The sequence below is a fragment of the Scophthalmus maximus genome, chromosome 3, assembly GCF_022379125.1.
Source record: "Scophthalmus maximus strain ysfricsl-2021 chromosome 3, ASM2237912v1, whole genome shotgun sequence".
NCBI classification, from domain to species: domain Eukaryota; kingdom Metazoa; phylum Chordata; class Actinopteri; order Pleuronectiformes; family Scophthalmidae; genus Scophthalmus; species Scophthalmus maximus.
This window is the reverse complement of record NC_061517.1, coordinates 2,845,001-2,867,500: the sequence shown is the minus strand read 5'-3', so window position 1 is coordinate 2,867,500 and position 22,500 is coordinate 2,845,001. Positions and strand designations below refer to the sequence as shown.

At 48.8% G+C, this 22,500-nt stretch overlaps 1 protein-coding gene across 2 annotated transcripts in view; it reads right to left on the bottom strand.

Moving 5' to 3' along the window:
• Nucleotides 1–22,500, bottom strand: part of LOC118316962 (cadherin-4-like) — a 192,925-nt gene that overhangs the window by 85,673 nt on the left and 84,752 nt on the right. The window contains exon 3 of one of the 2 annotated variants that reach the window (XM_035645296.2): nucleotides 16,978–17,001. In XM_035645296.2, coding sequence (XP_035501189.2) covers nucleotides 16,978–17,001 — 24 coding nt within the window. Of the gene's footprint in view, nucleotides 1–16,977; nucleotides 17,330–22,500 lie in introns of those variants that run through there. The other variant, XM_035645294.2, reaches the window with a different exon arrangement.

Sequence of the window (22,500 nt, the reverse complement as noted above, 5' to 3'; positions counted from 1 at the left end):
CCCTAATTGCTTCACGGCCTCCTAAAGCCCACACGACGTGATACGGATTGTATCACGGATACAATGACACAGGGGGAAAGTCAAGGGGCCGTAGAGTGAACGTTGCCCGAGTGTCCACAAGACGAGTCGGATGCAGTCCCACAGCAACAAGGCTAACACTCACACAGCAACAAGGCTAACACTCACAGAGGAACAATGCTAACAGACACACAGCAACAACACAACTCTAACAGTCACACAGCAACAACACAACGCTAACAGTCACACAGCAACAACACAATACTAACAGTCACGCAGCAACAACACAATGCTAACAGACACACAGCAACAACGCTAACAGACACAAAGCAACAACACAATGCTAACAGTCACACAACAACACAATGCTAACAGTCACACAACAACACAATGCTAACAGTCACACAGCAACAACACAACGCTAACAGACACAAAGCAACAACACAATGCTAACAGTCACACAACAACACAATGCTAACAGTCACACAACAACACAATGCTAACAGTCACACAGCAACAATACAATGCTAACAGACACACAGCAACAACACAATGCTAACAGTCACACAACAACACAATGCTAACAGTCACACAGCAACAACACAACGCTAACAGTCACGCAGCAACAACACAATGCTAACAGACACACAGCAACAATGCTAACAGACACACAGCAACAACACAATGCTAACAGTCACACAACAACACAATGCTAACAGACACACAGCAACAACACAACGCTAACAGTCACACAGCAACAACACAATGCTAACAGTCACACAACAACACAATGCTAACAGACACACAGCAACAACACAATGCTAACAGTCACACAACAACACAATGCTAACAGTCACACAGCAACAACACAATGCTAACAGTCACACAGCAACAACACAATGCTAACAGTCACCCAGCAACAACACAACGTTGTCGCTGCCCCTCGTCTCCTCTCTGACGCACACGACGACGCCGCCCGGCGAAACTTCTCGCTCAGACACAAATCCTCTTTTGATCAAGTCTAATTGTGGAGATTACGAGGACTTGTTTATGTTAATGCCTCAACAAACAGCGGGACTGGAGCGAGCGTCGTCCCCGAGGAGTGGGTTTCTCTCTTCCTCTGCCATTAGCTCGTGTTCAGCTGCGAGTCGGCTGAAGACAAATATGATAACAAGACGAGTGGATTTTATTTATGGCTGCCAACATCAGACACCGCGTTCCGTGGGTGAAAGTTATCAGACTTTTTATCATGAGCTTGTTAAAAAAAAAAGAAAAAGGGGAGTGTTTGTGCGATGAGCTCACTGGTTCACTTCTGAATAACGAATTCAATCTCTCTCTCGTCTGCAACGCGGAGACGCCGTCAATCATCCGTTCACTTTCCAATTCCCCGCTGAAGTCAGAAAAAACTTTCCCGCCGAGGCCTTCTTTGCACTTTCAGCATCTAACGGGCCAATTCACAATCAAAATGGCTTCCTCTCCATCCTGGAATTCTATTCTCCCAACAGGATTCCTGCTATAACGGTGACTGACCCCCGGGCCCGGCCCGGCCCGGCCCGGCCCCCCACTCCCCCTGCCACCGCTCGCCCGCTCAGCTTTCTCCGGTTCCAGTGTGTGTGAATATAATTCCCAGCGGACCTTAACAGTAAGAAAGAAGTAGGGCACGAAGACTCAGCTGCCCCCTCCCATATCAGCAGCCTGTTAATATTTAATTATACAAGCTTCATTTCACACACACACACACACACACACACACTCGGGCTGAAACCGTGAGGTGCAGACGGAGGTGCAGGAGGGAACCACTGTGAGGGAAGTGATGAAACAGAATACCTTGGGAAGGTTGGTGGAGGATACGGAGAGGAGAAGTAAGAAGAGTGTGGAGGGAGTAATAAGTAATGAGGTGGCCATTATGTCTGCAAGTTTAACCAGGCCAAGTCAATTAAATACGTTATACAGTACAACGTGTGAGGACGAATATCTGTATCTGGGAAATCGAAGGTGGTGGTGGTGCCATGATCTATAAATCTCATATATATCATATATCATATAAAACTAATGAGTTACCGGCCTCAGACTGTACGGACACATTTCACTCTGTCCACGGAATACATTTACAAACTTTTTTCAGTCCAAAGTTCATACAGATAGAGCAGGAAAGTTTCTAATCTTAGAGCCGTGATTAACTCCACAGTGATAACGGGGGGATGTCTTTTTTGTTGGCAGCAAAGTGGCTGCCGCTTTTGCACAGATGATCCGACGAAAGGGAAAAGATATTTAATGATACAAACAAGAGAAATGATGCTGCTGTGTTCATTCGGATTCTTCTCTGTCTGCCTACACACGCACACGCACACGCGCACACACACACACACACACACACACACACACACACACACACACGCTAGTTTACCTCTAACACTCCAGCAATTTGCACCAGGAAACCTCCAGCCAAGTTGCACCAGCTAATGATGAGGAGGTCCAAGGCACCGCTTTTATTTTAAGCGATGTGGAGGTCACATCTTTAGGAAGAAGTATTCAGGGAACTTGTGCGTGTGTGTGTGTGTGTGTGTGTGTGTGTGTGTGGAGTATTTAATGCGGGGAAAAAAAATCCATCCTAATATTAGACCTTTGGTCTATTTCCCTTTCCACAAATCTTGTAGGAGTGAGATCTCGCAAGATGAAGTGGTGGAGCGTTAATAATTCATGTCCGGGGGCCTTTTTATAGAGCGCAACCCGCGAGACTCATGATTCTATTCACATTAGGGGCCACAGGAATAAGCGAAAGTTTTAATAAATAGGTATTTAAAACTTTAACTGATATTAATAGCAGCAATTACGGGGCATACTGTGTGGAAAACCCAGTCGGCAGAACCTCCCTCGGTTTTTCTGTCTCATTCCCACACACACACACACACACACACACACACACACACATCCTCAATTCCCTACACTCCGTCACTGTCTCCTTTTCCGAAGAAGAGATCGTTCACAGAAACCGACTCGGTTGTAGCGGCCGTGTAGAAACAAGAGCGTCTGTGCGCACTTTTTTTTTTATGACCGTCATAAATTAAAATTTGGTTTCAAAACTGTTCCGTCTGCTCTAAATGCGCGAGACGCAGCATTCGCTCCACCTCATCACTCCGCCAATCGATTCGATCGACTGACATCGCGACGACCACGACGAGGAGCGTCCGTCCGCCCGTCGTGATCGACGAGCAGTTCTTCAACTGGGTCCAATGGTGCGTGTCGACTCCGCCGGTGCTGACGGTCGCCGCCGCTACACGACACGAGCGCGCAGATATCACACGCGTGGCGTGTTCGCCGCCGTGAGTCTTCCCTGCCGGCCCTGCGGGGGCCAAAATGGAGCAGCTCCAGCGGAGCGGCGGTGTGGATTTCCAGCTCACTCTCTTTCCCGCTCTTCTTCGGCTTCGCTCTGATGCGCCGCTGTGCCGAGCGGGAAAAAAAGAGACGAAAAGGGGTGAGTTTCCTTTGTGCTGCGGCTCAGAGGACTCAGCACTATAATTTCCCCGCCGCATCCGAGGGAGAGAGAGAGAGAGAGACGTTGACTTAAATAATAGCTCCCGTGTTCTAATTTGTGTAGGGATTCATCCTGGTGTAATGCCACAGTGTGTCGTGTGAGCTCATGTGTATTAGTAGTCAGAAGGGAACGAGATCGCAGAGTTGGGCGCAGAGAGAAAGTTCATTCTTCTTTGCTCCAGTGATTCCTGATGAAATGGATTCTCATGCCTCCAGAGATCTGCCGCCGTCCCCCCCCCCCCCCCTCGCCCCCCTCCGCCCCGCCCCGCCTCCATTACCTGTCCAGAGGATGAATGATCTACACATCTACCCGTGAGCACCGCTGACCGGTGCACGCTCCAGCGAACTCCCATTGCTCGGGGACCTCGCGGACCTCCCCTGAGGAGATGGAGAAGAGACACGGACCCAAGGGGGGGAAAAGGCGGATGGAGAAGAAAGGAGAAGAGGAGAGAGAGACGATCAAAGCCGATGATGGAGATGAGCCGGGGGGGGGAGGGCGGCGGGCGGAGACGTGCAAGGTGAAGGTACCGTCGAATGGGGACGACGGAGGCAACGGGTTAGTGTATTGAAATGTAGGCAGGGGAAGAGGAAGAGAAAAGATGAGGGAACGGCGAACTCCTCTCTCTTCTTCTGCTTCAATGATTCCGTTTTTTGGTTGTCTGCGTTCGGCCAAGGGAGGACGAGAGGTGAACTCTCACTTCAGGGTATGAGCTCACGATCTGACACATTTCGGTTATCCAGATACATTATTACAATTTATTTTTTTGTTGTTGTTGTTAAGAGTAGGGAGTTACACACATTAACATATGAGAACTAATCTTCCTGGGGACCCTTGACACAACCGAGCGTTTCCACTCCGCGGTCGACTGCCCTCGGCCTCCGCCCACTGCTCCCGTCCGGACCCCCCGTGGCCGCGAGCGGTGATAATCGTCGCCATAGTGGTCGTATTAAAAACAGAGGACTGGACAGATGCAAAAGAATCGACTGACTGTGTGGTTCAGTGTAAAACACCTGTAATTGCCGCCTGTCTGCGGGCAGCGCGGAGCTGACGGAGGCGGATGGAGCCGGACTAAAACCCTCTGTCCTTTCGGCTCCTGTAATTGGTCTCCGCTGGCTCTGAGCCGAGCGCCCGGATACACTTATCGGCTAATGGAGTGAGCTGTGGCGAGAGTGATCCCTCTCGTACTGTACACGTGTGCGCACATACGTGTGCGGTACTCACAGTTACATGTCAAGTAAAGCATCTAATCCACCGGGGACTCTTTCTCTCTCACCCCGCTCTGCATTGACACATAAATCCATAAGCCCTGAAGACTGGAGGTGTGAATCTTCACTGGTCTCACGATTCCATTCGATTACGATTCTCCTTTCAACGATTCCATTTCAGGATGCATCACGATGCGATGCATCCTCCATTTTGGATATTGCTGCACATCACGGCTATGTTTTCATCAATGAATCAAAGCAGTCTGATATATATGAACTCCCTTTTTATTTTATTATTTGAACTGCCCTTAATAAGGACACTTAGCAAACAGCAACGTTGTGTAAGCGACTTTATTTATAATAATAATAATAATAATAATAATAATAATAATAATAATAATATATTGAATTTATAAAGCACTTTTCAGGTACCCGAAGCGCCCTTGTTATGTTAAATTCATTTGGAATCTGTTTTTGGGTTGCCTCAGCAAAATGCTGAGTGATTTTAAGTTGGGCTTTTATTGTGAAGGCCACTGCGGAAGAACGGAGCGGATGCGCTGAAGTGCGTTTGACGGCGATGAAGTTGACGTTGTTCCGTCTTGGACGACGCTGGTTCATACGACGGTCGCCGTGTTGTTATTTCGTATAAATGATAAAGTTCAGGCGTAACAATAAACGCCCGGTTACAGCATCAGTTCTTGGCTGAGTTGGGTCCGCTTGGCAGCCCGAATTTTGAATGAACTCTAAAACTTCATTGTCCAGCCGCGGTCGGAGAATCAACAAGTAACGGCAGTAGTCTATAATCGATTGTGGTCCGTCGCTGCATCAATACTGCAGCGTCCACATCCGCATCGCGATGCTCCGTAGAAACGGTTGATGTCAACACCCCTACAGAAGACCTGATTTCTTTCCTCACACGTGATCTTCCATGAACTGACTGATTCCTTCCTGTTGCAGCGAGAACCCAATCAGTGCCGCATGATTCAAAAACAAGAAGAGCGCCGCCCCTTTTCCCCCGTGACGTGCAAACTCCACACGAAATCCCATCTGGCGGACGCTTCAACAGATACGGAGGAGATATCACAAAATGAAAACGGAAGAGAGTATCAGACAAGAAGTAACGTTCAATTCCAGTCACTGTAGTTACGGTTACGAGATCCAGAGTAAAAACCCATAATATATACATATATATATACCCATAGTATCCATAAAAATCATGAAATCTGAAACTTTTGAGCTGAAGAGTTGAAGTCTTCCTGCGGCGAAACTCTCTGGGGAAGGATTACAGACGTGATTATTCTCGCGGACAGATGTCGTTTGTGCTGAGCACGTCATCTCCAGAGCTTTGAAAAGAGATGAGAGGAACGGGAAGAAAAGAGCGGGAGGAGGAGACACAGACGGCAGCAACCACTGGTGGAAGTGCAGTACGTGAACCTCCTCTTTATCTGAAGATCGTATAGACGGTCGCAGAGGCCGAGGCCTCCCTCCCTCCCTCGATTCTCTCTGTCGGTCTCGCATTGCTTGCTGGGAGCTGGAGGACAACACAAACATCCCCCGTTGCCTCGGTATCAAAAAAAACGAGAGCCTGGAATGAACACATGAAAGGACGGGAAATGGAATAGAAGAAATTGGCCGAGGGGTAAAGTGGAGGGAAAGTTAAACGTGCGACTACACAGCGGGAGCGTGATCCTCTTTAGCATTTTGAGCTGCACTCGCTTGCCGACTGAACGGGAGCACGGCCCCACCCCCCCCAACCCCCCCCCCCCCCCCCCCCCCCCCCCCCCCCCCCCCCCCCCCCCCCACCCCCCTCGGAATGTGTGAAGCGCGCCGGAAAAAACAAAGCCGATGGTGGAGATCAATCCCGACGAAAAAGCTCGACACATCTCGGCGCCGGCTGTCACTCTAATTGCCTCCCCCCTCTTCTCATCTTTAGCACCAGCTCCGATGCGCCAGGTATAAAAGAAAACACCCGGACCGGACTTCCTCTAATGAGCATTGGAATTTCCATACAGAGCTCCTGCACTTCCCCTTTTGTTTTCCCCCCATACGTGGACCGGAAGCTGTGTACGGTACTGCCGCGGTGGCACCGCGCCAGACGTGGTGTGTTAATGGGCTCAGCGGTGTTTGCTCTGTCAACGACTTTGCACATGAATTATTAATGGCCGGCGAGTCGCCGAGTTGTGCTCGGGAATTAGCCGAGAGTAATCGGTCTGGGTCTCGCCCCGCACTCCTCGGGTGCCGCGCGTCTCTCCGGGGTAAACGGGCCCACGACGACCGCGCGCAGATGAGCGGGGGTATATTGTCATCCCGATTTTTTTTGGGGGGGGGTGAGGGCGCTTTAAGTGCAAAAAGTGGCACGAGGAAAACGCACGCGACCGAGAAGTTCAAGGGGCGGGGAAGGCGACTAAAAAGTTCTCTCACTGGAACCACGCATGCATAATGTCACATGAATAATTTAGGAATTATATTTTAATCAGTCGGTGACGTGGTCTTCTACAGTCCACTGAACATTTTTCCAACAGATAATCCAACGATCCCATCAGGGCAACATTCCCAATCAGACCTGGTTCAATATTCCAATCTCCCTCTCGCCATTATCCCGTTTGTTTCTTATCACGAGGTCATTTGACGGAGGGTTCTTTTTTAAAAAACAAAAACCTTTTAGCACAGGCTGAATCGATTTCTGCTCCTTCGCCCTCTCTTACTCCCGCACGGTGTTCTGGAGTCAAAGTGCTCTGGGAGGTGAACCCCGGGAATTCTGGGGTGTTTGGAGAAGGTGAGTGACGTGGGCCCTGATGCGTCAAACACATCTCACGATAGGATGCTGTCGAGCTCAACGCTCTTGTCTCAGATCTAACTTTGCTGAAATCCTTCTCGCATGAGCCCAAAGGACGCGAGGCAGCGCCAGCAATCCAACATCCACCGCGACTTTGTGAATAAAAGCAAGAAGAAGAGTTATCTGAGAAAGTCTCCAAAAAAAAAAAGGGGCTGGCAATGAGCTGAAGGAAAGACACGGCCGACGCGTTTGAGATTTTTGTTTCCCGCTGTGCTCGTGTGAGCGACGCCAATTTGTCCAGACCCCCGATTCAGTTTTCTTGGCTCTTTGTGGTGTTAGAGAATAAAGGATCGACTTTAGCGTGTGAAGTTCGGTAATAAACTCTTGGATTAGCTCCATCCCCGCAGACAAGGAGAGAACCTGCCTGAACAAAGAGTACAGACGCCACCGCCGCCGCCGCCGCCTGTCAGCGGCGACTGGCTCTGCTTCCCTTTCCCTGCTCCTGCGTTTGTTTCTTTAACCATTTCCACTGGGTTGTTTGTCTTGGGCTTCAGAAAACCCATCTGCTGACATGCCTCTGAGCAGCTGACAGGGGTTTGAGAGCACAACGCCGCCGAGCGGAGGGGAGAATCCTGCCTAATGAGTGTGACTGTGGAGTCGGCACGAGCGCTCATCTCATTACGCGCCGGTCGAATGCATATTCACGCGTCCTCGTGTGGGATTATGAAGCCATTATTGAACAGAGGAGGAGGAGGAAGAAGGTACCGCGGAAATATAAGGTGAGATGAGATGAAGACTTTATTAATCCCACGCCGGGGAAATTCACTTGTGACAGCCGCGGGGAAGGGATCAGGGAAGAGGTAGAAAATATTACACAATATTTACAATAAAAAAATTGAAGGAAAAAATAAACTATAAAAAAAGACTATAAAAAGCTACTTACATGTTATGTCCTTGTTAAATGTGCAGTTGTCTGGATTAAATGCAGTGATTTGGATTTGAATAAAAACAGAAAGTAATAAATAAATATGCATAATTGATGGTGCTGTTGAAAGTCTGACAGCTGTTAGGATGAAGCACCTGCGGCAGCGCTCCTCACTGAGTGTGACAAAGATGATGAAGGATAATGTTCAACCTGTTGCTGATCACAGGTTTCCCAGGACCCTTGGGTACCTCAGGTTCCTCAGGACCCTCGGGTTTCTCTGTTTCCTCTGGTTCCTTGGGTTCCTCACTGGTTCCCAGGTTGCTCAGGTTCTTCAGGATCCTCACGGTTTCTCAGGTTCCTCAAGTTCCTCATGTTCCTCTGTTTCCCCAGGTTCCTTTGGTTTCTCAGATTTGCAATGTTCCTCATGTTCCTCACAGTTCCTCGTTCCCTTATGTTTCTCAGGTTCCTCAGTTTCCACACGGTTTTTCAGGTTCCTCATATTTCTCAAGTTTCTTAGGTTCCTCATATTTCTCATGTTCCTCAGGTTCCTCATATTTCTCAAGTTTCTCAGGTTCCTCATATTTCTCATGTTCCTCAGGTCCCTCATGTTCCTCAGGGTTTCTCATGTTCCTCATGTTCCTCATGTTCCTCATGTTCCTCATGTTCCTCATGTTCCTCAGGTTCCTCATATTTCTCAAGTTTCTCAGGTTCCTCATATTTCTCATGTTCCTCAGGTCCCTCATGTTCCTCAGGGTTTCTCAGGTTCCTCAGGTTCCTCGTGTTCCCCAGTTCCCTCAGATTCCTCAGCCTTGCACTGAGCAGAGATTGATCTACTGTATCTGAATCCCCGTGTTTCACCTGCTGAGATCATCCAATCTGGCCAACCCTCCCACTGCTCAGCGGGCCGACACAGGAGCGGTCCTGCTGGGAGCCATATGCCACGACGCCTCTTGGCTTTGCAACGTGAGCCCGGTCGGGCTCGGAGCCCAGCTGGAGACTTTTGTCAGCAAACAGACAAAGATGACTGAATCAAGTCGAGGCAGAGAGTCTACGACAGAGACATGTTGTCGGATCCTGACGAACAAGGTATCTGCTCGGCAGGATTATACGACTCACCTGTTCCCGGGTGACCAACATATCTTTTAGATACACGCCACCTGCCACACACCTTCAGGTACAAAGCCGAGGGAACAGTTGTGATGGGCCGCAGTCCGTCTGGGCATAGTCGATTACACCGCAGCTCGTATGGACGACCTGGAAACTCGCAGCCGCGGCCCACTGAGCAGAGCACACAACATTAAATGGAGTTCATCCATCAGGGGAACAGTCTGTCCTTCTATCTAATTGGCAGCCGAGGCTTAAGAGTCAGACTGTGGGAAAGAGCGAGAGGAAGACCGGTCATCAGTTAACTTCTATCTCCATTCCTTTTGTTCTCCTTGTCTCTGCCCGAGAAACGTTCCGCTGCCGTAATGAGTGGGAGATGTGGCTCTGCTGAAACTCCGCGTGGTTTCGTCTTTGTCCTTATCTCCAACAGAGCACGCGATCGGCCTCCTGTGAGCGGCGGCACACAAAGCTCCCTCCTGTTCCGCCTGCAGCTGACACCGTCCACGGCGCCGCCGCCGTTGTGCTCATCGGGGAGTCCACTCCAGAAACCCACAGTGTCTTCTGCTGGCATTTAAATTCCATATGTGCTGGACCTCATTAGTTGGGCCTGAGGGGATGAGACTCAGACGAGAGAGGACGTCCACGGCTCTTCTCTCCTGCAGAGCACACCCAGCTGAATTAAAATAAAAGGTCAAAGTAATCACGGTTTTCTCATCGCAGGGGCTTCTGGGGAGTCGGCCGAGCACAAACAGCGGCGTGTTGGTTCTACTGCGTGAGAAGCAATAAAGCATCTCCGAGCTCAAGGGCCTCTCCCAGCAGGCTCGGTGTAGGTAAGATAACATGGGAATGTGTTAATTGTGCATCATATATAAATATATATACATACATCAAGAATTTGCACCATTCACCATACTATGACAACAACGTAGTGACGGGAGAAGGAGACTGGGTGGCGGATGGAAGAACAACGGTTGGACCGTCCCTCTGGGTGTGATGGTGCTTTGAGCTAAATGTTAGCACGGGTATGCTAACGCGTTACCTAGGCAATAAGAACTAAACCCAAACTATATGAAATCACGTTTATAGGGCTGCAACTAACGATTGTTGTCATTAACGATTAATCTGTCGATTGTTTTTCTCGATTAATCGATTAGTTGTTTGGTCCAAAAAAGTTGGGTAAAAAATACACATTTAGGCTATTTAATTCATATAATTGTGAAAAAATTGGCAAAATAAATGAAAAACGTTTAAAATTTAAATTAAAAACATTAGTTATTTGGTATTCGGTGCATCCCTTGTAGAAATACTAGTGAAGCGAGTGGAACGCTGCTCCTGCATTGTGAATACGAAGTCCTATTGTTTTCACTCAATATTGATTAAACATGTTTCTTTCCAGAAAGAAAAAACCTATTAATAAAATATTCTCACATTGACATGGTCGAACCACTTGTGCCGTCATATGAAAGATCCCGTCTGTGACACAACATAACTCTTTATGTGAACACAGACGTTGCATTAATTCAAAAATAACAATAATAATATAGAATAATTCATCTTGTCATTATGATGATTTGAATAAAAGTACGGTGACTTTCCTGCACGTACAGTAGATATGCTCTATTGTTAGTAGCTGTCACATCTCTTTTCCCAAACTCATTATATTTATCGTTTGATTTAATGAAAATCATTTGCGGCATGTATTTACTGTCACCCAGTTAAGTCAACAAAGACGGAAATAAAACCATCTCATCTCTGATCTATGAAATAAATACTTGTATCACAGCACACGTCCGACTTATGAAAGGCTAAAGTCACCGGGCACACTTTGAAAAAAAACAAATCCGCATGAAAAGATAATGAATCTCGTCGTAAAGTGTAAGTGAAGTTGTGAAAGTTACAGCGACAATCTCTCGCCATCCGTTCGGAACGAATGATGATGAACTCATAATGAGGAACGTATGCGTCTGCTCTGCCGCTCTGAGCCAAGGTGGTATCATCAGGGGACGATTTCACAGGCGACGAAACTCCGCGAAAGGATTTTTTTTTGAAAAATTGGCAAACACGAGGTGCTTGGACCGTGGTTTATTCCCATTAATGTTCAAATTCAGGGGGAAACTCAATATCACACCGTTTTTTTTTTCATGTGATGCTTCTGCAGCTGCTCCCAACAAATTAAGGGGCAACGATCTTCGTGTTGAATCCTCTCGGGCGGTTTTCAAATTGCACTCGGGATCGTGTGAAGATAAAAAGAAAATTAAAAAAAATTGCTTTTTCTGTAGAAAAGGTATAAAAAGAGCCAAAGCTGCTCTGCGCCTCCTCGTCGGACCTGGTGGTTGTGTCATCGACGACGGGGCGTTTTAATTCCATTGCGTTCTCCGCGAGGTCGACCGACCTCGTCATTTACTGTACACCCTCGACGTGCAAGTTTTAATATTTAATGTCTCAGAGCGACGCTGCGAACGGATCACACTCCGATGGGGCCGGAGCGTTTTTTGCGGCGGGATTTACGAGGCTGTAAAATATCTAGAGGAGATCACACGAGGATCTTCAGTTACCTGTTGTGATAATTGAGCTCGGTGTATTTTCTGCCAACATGAGGCCGGTCAGCACTCAGCTGCTCTGTAGTAAGTTTGATTCTCATTTGGATGTTTTTTCATTCTGTAAATCTCAGCAGATTCCTATTTTTGGTCCAACTCGTCTCCTAGTATAATAATAATTGTATAACCGTAACCCTGTAATGTATACAGAAATTATATCATCTTATTTTTTCAGGAAAACCTAGGCCTTCAGAATACGTATGCAACAGTGACAGTCACACGAATGTATAAAAAGTTATATGACCATAAAGACAAAAAAAATAAATTCATTAAAAATGAAGTTGTTTTTCCAAGTCTTGGTTATAAGGGAAAATTATCTAACATATCCTTACTAATGCAAATCGAAAGTTATGTAATTTTTTTTACAGATAATAATCATATTCACGCTGTTCTACTGATTATTGTTCCTTTATGTTCACATTTCAGGGGGAAGGCACCATCTAATTTCGACCGGTCACCAACAAAGCCTCTGATTGGGTCAAAGATCCAAAATGGCCGGCCAATAGGCTGCTTACAACGTCAGTAGCCTTTTTTTTCCGTCATGAAAAACGGGATAAATGATCATAAAAGTCATTCAACGTTGGATTTATCATCGTGGACATGTCGTACAAAGTCTCAAAAAAAAAAAAAAAAAGTTCCCCAAATGGCTCTATAGCGCCACCTACAGACCTTCAAAGTCAATTTCACCACCTTTCACTTTAATGTAAAATTCTGAAAATATTTGTGGAGCTGTATCGTCTCAGGACCTACAAAATAGCCCCCCCCCCCCGAGGACCATGACCTCAGACCAACAGGAAGTCAGCCATTTTCATTTACGTGTGCCAAATTCTTGCTTCCCTGGACGATTCATCGCAGTCACTCCATATTCGCTCAGTTTCATCTACAGACCTTTGTGATTAAAAGTTACCGAAAGAACGACGAGTCGTCGCACACTCGACACCGTCTGCTCTGCACGCGTGACATCGCGTCTTCAATCCTCCGTCGTGGTTTTGTGTAAAACAAGAAGGAAAATCAGTCGGGTTCACTTGGCGGGAGAGAGAGAGAGAGAGAGAGAGAGAGGGAGAGAGAGAGAGAGACGGGGCCGTCAGCGGCAAAACTGGCAGGGATCCACATCCCATCTACTTTCGAATTCCGTGTCTCCTCGACTGGAGCTAAACAGGTTGTTTCACAAGACAAGAGAGAGAGAAGAGGCGCCGGTGTGACGACAGAGCGTGTCACGCAATTTAGAAATTGGGAAGAGGAAGATGTGTGGGAGAGAATGTAATGAGGGAGAGAGAGAGAGAGAGAGACAGATCTGGAAAGATGTAGAGAGGAGAGAGAGAGAGAGAGAGAGACAGATCTGGAAAGATGTAGAGAGGAGAGAGAGAGAGAGAGAGAGAGAGAGAGTCGTTACCTTGTGTCAGCGCGAGGTGACAGATAAATTTGCATGTGTTGCTAATGGGGTGAAACGCGTCCGGGCCCCGTCGTGACCCCGTCGTGACCCCGTCGTGACCCCGTCACTCTGCAACACAGGGCGGCGTGTTGACCAGACCGCCTCCGTCACTCGGTGTCTGTTTTATCTTCTGATCACACAAGCACACACACACACACACACACACACACAAGCACACACACACACAAGCACACACACACACACAAGCACACACACACACACACACACACACACACTGACACACACACACACACACACACTGACAACATGACAGGCGTGCCGACAACACGCACACTCACACACGTACAGCTGAGATTACAAAGTTCATCCTCAACAGGATGAATTTGTAGACGAATTTTTAAAATGTTCCCCCCAAAAAAAATGCAAAAGGTTTTGAGACGTCGGCCTTTCGATCGATTGATCTTCTGTCAGGATTTTCTTTTGCAGAAGTGAGACGCGAGAGAGAAAAAACGTTGGATCGGATCGCGCGCGCGTGTGTGTGTGTGTCAGTGTGTGTGTGTGTCTGTGCGTGTGTGTGTGTGTCAGTGTGTGTGTGTGTCAGTGCGTGTGTGTGTGTCAGTGTGTGTGTGTGTCTGTGCGTGTGTGTGTGTCAGTGTGTGTGTGTGTCTGTGCGTGTGTGTGTGTCAGTGTGTGTGTGTGTCTGTGCGTGTGTGTGTGTCAGTGTGTGTGTGTATGAGGGGCTTTATCTCCCTCTTCTACTTTTTCATTTCTCCGGCTTCCGGCGGGAATCGATCCCTTTTTTTCATTCCAAATCACTTTGCCGTGTTTCCCCCGTGATGCCTCAGTGAGGAAGCGCACGTACCGTACTGTACCATACTGTACTGTACTGTACAGTACACCGGCCACGTGCGCACGCATACGTGTCCTTGCTCACCTGCGCGTGCCAGCGAGGGAGAGACCACCGATGGGCATCACCACATTTCAGCGGCGTCTCGTCTTCCCGCGGCGGTCCGGTCTGAATGTTTCATCTGATCATTTAAAACGCTTGACAGGCTTCGCGGAGAGGGCGCCGCCGATCCCCGTCAGAGGAATACGGGGCCGCCGACTTCATTGGCCCTGTTAGCTCGAAGCCGCTTTACCCTCACTCGCGCCCGGCTTAACCCCCCGCACACTGATAAACACTGGACGAGGGAGGACGGGGGGGAAAAGACACGCGGGGGAGGTGAGGGAGGTGAGAACAAGAAGGAAAGAGCAGCGGGGAGGCACGAGAGGTGAAGACGAGGAGGGACGAGGAAGAGCGTGTGAACCTGAAGGGCGAGGAGGAGGAGGAGGAGGAGGAGGTCAAAGTGCCGTTTGAACTGCAAAGGGATTTCACTAATGCAAATAACAATCAATCGACCCGCGTTGCAATTAATCAATTACCACACGAGTGAAAGTGCTTCGCGTGACGCCGCGACGCGCGGAGGATTTAGCGTTGACCTCTGTGTGCACACGGACGCGTCCACGAATCGCGCATAAGCCGCACTCCGCGCTTCCCACACGTGCATCGATTAGCACTGAAAGATACGAAAGTTCTCAGCATATATTCATTGAACAGGCCTCCCAACGCCCTCTCCCGCTCCATCTCCTGCTCCTGCCAACGGAGGTTTCCTGGCGGGGCTTAAGTACACGCCCACAGGGCCCCTGAGGGACGGGAGGGGACAGGCCCCCCCCCCGCCCGTGACGGATGGCACCGCGCGTGACGGATGGCACCGCGCGTGACGCCAATTCGATTCGGCCCGTTTGATAAATTTATCGCCGGCATTTTGCAAAATGAAATCAGAGGGACGTCTCCCCGGAGACAGTTTTTCACGCGCCGTTAATACACTCCGCTTTTGGCAGCGGCGAGGTGCGAGGGGCCGGAGAGGCGTGGCGGGTGGTGGTCTTCGTCGGGGGGGCAGATCGAGAGGGGGAAGTCTCGCAGAACGCAGAGAACCGAAGAATAAGGTCACGCTGTAATGAGGTTCTTGTATTAATCGTGATGTCGGAGAGCAACAACACAAAAAAGGTCACTCAGCCACAGTTTGAATATCGGCTGGACTGTACGAGCTCCGTCGTCCAGTGAGGGTGGGCTGTTCTCACACACACACACACACACACACACGGTTCATGTACACTACCTTTGCCTCAAGGCCTCATGTATGGCCTCGCGGCAGGGGGGCGTTTGTCTCCGTGGCGCTCTCACTTCGTGCTGATGCTTCCGACTGACAACACGTCTGAAGTGGACATGTTGGACGAGGAGACGGAGACACACACACACACACGCGCGCTCGCGCTCGCAGGTGAACTGAGGTGAGGATTTACTCGGCGTCAGGGCCGCGCGGAACCGATTCATCTCGCCGTCACTCAGGAACACAAACGGCCGAAGCGGCTGGACGGACGGCGTCCGTCACCCTGCTGCCGGCGGCGCGTTCATCAGAGAGCGAGGCCACGGCGGCGCACATCACTTACCTTTATGGGTGCGTGTGACGGCATCACATCATCGTCAAACGTGTGTGTGTGTGTGTGTACAATAGAAATGTATCTACAAGCAGCTTCCGCAGATCCGCCGTGTCCTCGGAGACACTCTCCGGGGCTCTCTGGGTTTTATCGACTGCGCACGTTGTGAGCGTTGCGCGACGTCTCGGCGACGGTGAAAACATTTTCCCGCCCGCTCGCCGCTCTGCTCCGGATGAGAGCTCGCGGTTCCTAGGACAAACAGCCGATAAGTGTTCACGAGCGCGGCGGGGAATCAAAGGGAAGTTTCAACAGAGTCAGCGGGGAGCGTTTTGCTCCGGAGTGCTCGGCTGCTTCTGCCTCACGATCGCAGCGCGTGACGCAGCCCTCCGCCATCGCTGAGGGGCGAGGGGCGGGGCCTGCTCCACACACACACACACACACACACACACACACACCTGCAGGCTGCTGTCGCTTAGAACAACACCCCTGGAGCTGCTCACACAGTTTCACTGTCTGGTCCCATCAACTCGCAAAACTGTCGACAGGTAAGAGAAACACACACACACACACACACACACACACACACACACACCTTCCTCCTGTCGCTGATGAGCCCCTATATGCAAAACAATCAGAAACAATAACCTCCTCCCCACCTCACATTACCATACACGCGTGTGTGTGTGTGTTTGTGTGTGTGTGTGTGTGTGTGTGTGTGTGTGTGTGTCACCGTGGGTCAGACCTTCAGTCAGCGCCTGTGTCAGTGATCGACTCTGTAATCAAACACATTGTTCTCTGACGGAAACACCGAACGACTCAAATTCAAATCAACACCCTGAAATATCATTCACCTCAACAGGAAAAAGAATGGACAACGCACACACACACACACACACACACGCACGCGCGCGCACACACACAGGTGAGTGATTGAGCGCCGTCTTACCTTGCGGAGACGACACCGTGGAATCTGTGGATGAGAGACAAGGAGGAGCGTTAGCAGTTTGACAGGCCGCGCCGAAAAAGACAAGAGACGCAGGAAACGCGGGAGATGACGGACGTGGTGCCGACGGCGGGAGGGGACACAAACCCCCCAGGAGGACAAACAGACAGGGTGAGGGGTGAGGGGGGGGGGGGTCACTCATCTCAGACCCCGCGGAGGACATCCACTCTACCGCACCCATCCTCACGAGTCAAGTCGGAGTCTAATCCCACTTAATGTTCCCCAGGGATCCCACGGTTTCATTTCTCTTCAATGGACTTGTCCAACATTCATAAATAAAAGACAAAGGAGAAGAAAAAATACGTGTATTTCGTCTCTTTTTTTTTATAACTTTGTACTTTCAGCTCTTGAAATCCCTCTCTGGAAGCTGTCTCCGCTGGCCGCGTGCCCAAGAGGAGCCCGAATGGCCGCCGACGCGGGGAGGGAATAATTGAATCCGAGGTGGATTTGCGGTTACTGGGCTGCGGAGGCGACAATCCCAAAAAAGCTCTGCCTAATTGCCAGAGTGAAGATGGCGTCCATTGTGGGCGGCGGTGTTTATCGAGGCAGCGCGGCGTGGGATTGGACCGAGCGTTCTGGGCTTCGCAACCGGCTCTCCCTCCGGTTATTACATGGTCTGATTGTCCGCCGCGCCACTGTCCGTAAAACGCCGCGCGTCGACCCTAATCTGAGAGGAGGGCTTCGAACAATTAGCGAGCGGCAGCACTCGCGGCCCAGCGCAGTCGAGCTCATCGCTTGAAAGAAGGAAGTCCCCCGGTCCATTTCCCTCTCCCGCCCCTCGGAGGCTTACAGACTCTCACCGCTGTTGAAAACCCCCGGAGCCCCGACGAGGTATCATCCGGCACTCCTGTCCGTCATTTGTTCTATTAGAAAAGACTCGAGTGCGCGACACGCTCCTCGGAGGAGACGATGACTTCCACGGGATTACGGGAGAGAAGAGTTTCATCCGTGGTGACTGAGGGTGTGAGCAGATCCCGTGCCGCCAGATCTTGCGATATTAAACCGCGGCGATATTTCCCGTCACGGACTAGTGACCAGCTGGAGCCGGAATGATGACGGTGTCTGAAAGCGTAGAAGATGCCCCCCGTAGTCTAAATTCTCTGATTTCACCTTCTTAAACGTGAATATGTTCCGGTTTCTTTGCTCCTCTGTGACAGTGAACTGAGTGTCTTTGGTGTGTGGATGAAACAAACATTTTGACATTTTATGAATCAAACAACTGATCGATTATGAAGATAGTCGCAGCCCCAATTGCAAGTTAATTAGTTAAAACAGGTCAAAATGCAACTCCACTGTTTTGCATTTTGGGACTTTCAGTCACATAAAGGGCTTTTTATTCCAGTCATATGTTTCAATATACCATCGAAGTTTTCTTAAAACATTGTGTCAAAATATTGTGTATCGTCTCGTGAGCCAAGTGTCGTCGAAGCCCTCTGTTCTATCTGTTCCACCTTATTTTTGTATTCATTATTCAAATTTTGTAATCATTTCCAACATCTACCTTCAGATAATATTGCACAATATTTCACTCTCGGTGAAAAACACAGCACAGTGGAGAAACAACGAGGAAAGACAAGTTAAACAAACAAAAGATTGGTTGTGATTTTTAATTTGAATATAATAAGGCGTCGTTTATATAATTCAGGGTTATGAATTAATTGGCTCCAGGCACGACGACAGTACCTGCAGTAAACAACCGGCTGCGGCTGCACGAGGTCACTTTCTCATTAACGTACGTACAGGGGAGGAAAATGTGATAACACGCTCTTTATTAACACTGTTCTGATAATGATAAATAGTGATGAATAATGATAATAAGTAATCTGAAGAAAGACCCTTGTTCTCTCTCTGCCTGTAGAACTGATCGCCGTCGCGCATAAATATGTGAAGATAATTTGAAAAAACTCTTCATCGTTGGCTCGCGTTGCTGCGGAGACAGATCTGTGAATATTAATGTGCGATGATCTGATGACGACCGGTCGGAGATTCAGTCTGTTCACTATCAGAGAGGGGAAGTGGCGATAAGACAAGTCATTATCAATTCAGGTGAACGTCTACGTGAAACTTGGATGCCGGTTGATGCCGGTTTGAAGGCAAAATCAGACGAGAGCCAAACAAACACGCTTACAGAATATTATAATATTCAATCTTACACATTTGTATAATCCGCAATTTATCTGAATGTGTTATCTGTTTGATCGATTAATCCAAAGTCATTAAACCAGAAACTCTTGAAACGGCTCAAAATGAAAGTCTATGATTTCATGAATAAATATAAATGGTGAACGTTCCAGAGACAAACACAGACGACTGAGATTTTATTTTGAAACTCTCCCATCCTGTGACGTGGGACGTCTGTTTTCACTTGTGAATAAAAACCTTTGTCCGGTCGGTGAAGATGAGTCACGTAACTCGCGGTCGCCATGGACACGGGAAGCAGAGAGTTAGAAAAGCTTCGAACCGCCGCAACAACCGTCTGCCCTCTGCTTTGGGAGGACGCTCGGGAAGGAACCGCAGGAGGCGGCGAGCTGAACCGCCGGATGGTTGAAGGAAACCATCAGAGGTTTTCACACGACCGTAAGAATTCACTGTAATTATTTAAAATAAAATGAATAATGGCCGTCGGCACTTTGGTCTACATGTGAGTGTCCGGAGGAGAGAGAGGTCCGTACGTCCACGGTCACGTTCTCTCCTAATTCTCTTGCCAGCCGAAGTTGCATTTTGAAACTCTAATATTCCCACATGACAGATAACACACGTCCCCCATGTGCTGTGTTGCAGACGTTGTCGAAAACTGGACGTTTGAAGCTGCGAAATCACGCATCGACTGCGTTGGAGCGAGTGAACCGGAGCAGTTTGGTCGGAACAAGGCGGCGTACCGTGGGCCGCGCACGCCGACCGTAACGCGGCCGCAATGGACCTGTAGACGAAGAAGGAGATAAAACATCAGTCGCCTTGGCAACCGACCCGTACGACATCATGCTGTACGCTTGAGAGAGGAAACACGGGGAGAGGTCCGAAGGAGTTACCGTCGACTGAGCAACTTACCACGGCCGCAAGCAGCAGCTGATCGGTCACGAGAGGCGAATGGTCGCGCCTCGCGTCGGAACGTATTCGCCGTAAGTCGTCTCCATTTTCACATTTCAACTCTTTTTTTGCAAAAGGCGAAAAAACACGTCAAGCCAGCGTGTGAACTTTTCTGCAAATTAGACGAAGTTTCCTTTGGCATGTTGCCGTTTCCATCAATCCGTCGCGCCAGATCATCAACGTGTAGGACGCGAGACACCGAGCCTCATCCCCGCCGTGACTGACGAGCGGGCTCTTGTCCCCGCGTGACGGATGGACCGCGACGGAGCGGCGCCTCAGACGCCGCGTGATGGATCCCACTGAGACGACAGTTACAGAACTATCACTCGTCTTTTCCTTCTTCTTCTTCTTCGTCTCACTTTCTCTCAAATCCTCATTTTTTTGCAGATGAAACAGGACGAAGGGGAAAGACGGATGTTTTTTTCCGTCGCCGCCGCTCTACTCTTTCTCGGGTCGGAGCCGAGAGACCCTCAGATGCTCTGCGGTCGTTAGACTCGGCAAACAGAAGAGACGAGACGCAGCGGAAGTGAATCAGATGATGAACAGTGTTGAACAATCACAGTGTTTAAGAGACTTCATCTCACCGACGTCCTGTAACATACGGCCCCACAGGTGAGACTGTACTACACACGCTGGCTCTTATCATACTGCGACTGCACAGTGAATCCAACCCCCACACTGATTGAATCGGACCGACGGGTTCGATGTGTCCGTCCCGCAGCTCACTCTGCCTGGGGACAGTTTTAAAACATAAATTGTACTTTTGTAATTGATTTTTATCGTTGAAAATCAAGACAAAATGGTAAAAAAAAAACATTTTTGCAAAGGTGAAAAACTGTGGCTAAATAAATGAAAGACGCGTTCGGTTAATTGGCATTCGTGCGAGTGTTTGATTTCTTTCGGTTTCGTTTTTCGCCCTACACTGTTCATTTCGTTGCATCCCTGTGGAAAACTGTATCATCAGTGGAAACGTGTGCAGGTACGAACATGGCGTTCAAGCGTTCAGTCTGCAGAGAAAAACGAAACAAATGCAGCATGTCGTCACATTAATTTTAACCTCCCACTGAAATAAATCATCACCGTGGTGTCATTAGGATAAATTCCAGCGCAGTTCGTCTCTTCATCACACGTCTCTGACAGTTCGAGTCTCGAAATTTAAAGACGCCGCCGAGTGATGGACGGTGACACCGGTCGGTTGTGACCACGGACTGTTAACGGTTCTATACTCAGACTGTGTGATCGGTACATCTCATCTCAGCGTGAGAACTCATGTGAAACATAAAGAAATATGAGCTGGATTCAGATGTTTATCAGCTTAAATGGGGATCTTATGACTTTTTGTTCATATTGCTACATTGCCAGTGTTAGCGTATACAGTCAACAGCTGTTTGCACCAGCATCAAAATATAGTCCTCAACTCAAAAGGAGCCAAAGCTGAGGGAACATAGGGTTGAGTGAACATAGGGTTCAGTGAACTAAGGGTTGAGGGAACATAGGGTTCAGTGAACTAAGGGGTGAGGGAACATAGGGTTGAAGGAACATAGGGTTGAGGGGACTAAGGGTTGAAGGAACATAGGAATGAGGGAACATAAGGTTGAAGGAACATAGGGTTGAGGGGACTAAGGGTTGAGGGAACATAGGAATGAGGGAACATAGGGTTGAGGGGACTAACGGTTGAGGGAACTAAGGGTTGAGGGAACATAGGGTTGAGGGGACTAAGGGTTGAGGGAACATAGGGTTGAGGGAACATAAGGTTGAAGGAACATAGGGTTGAGGGGACTAACGGTTGAGGGAACTAAGGGTTGAGGGAACATAGGGTTGAGGGGACTAAGGGTTGAGGGAACATAGGGTTGAGGGGACTAAGGGTTGAGGGAACATAGGGTTGAGTGAACTAAGGGTTGAGGGAACATAGGGTTGAGGGGACTAAGGGTTGAGGGAACATAGGAATGAGGGAACATAAGGTTGAAGGAACATAGGGTTGAGGGGACTAAGGGTTGAGGGAACATAGGGTTGAGTGAACTAAGGGTTGAAGGAACATAGGGTTGAGGGGACTAAGGGTTGAGGGAACATAGGGTTGAGGGAACATAGGGATGAGGAAACATAAGGTTGAAGGAACATAGACATGCTCCAGTAAACATCTGTTTACATCTGGTCTGAAGAAACACTTCGTAGACGGTGCAGTAGATCTACGTTATAACTGGTTCTAAAAGCACAACGATGGCTGAAGCTCGCCAGCCACAAACCACCGAACCGTTAATCACTGAACATCGTGTACGTTGTCTGTTGTCCTTTGGTTTCACTCCCACGTCTGCACCATCGTTCTGTGACATGATCCCGGAATATGAAAAGCTACCATCTGTTATTGTGTCAACCGAACAG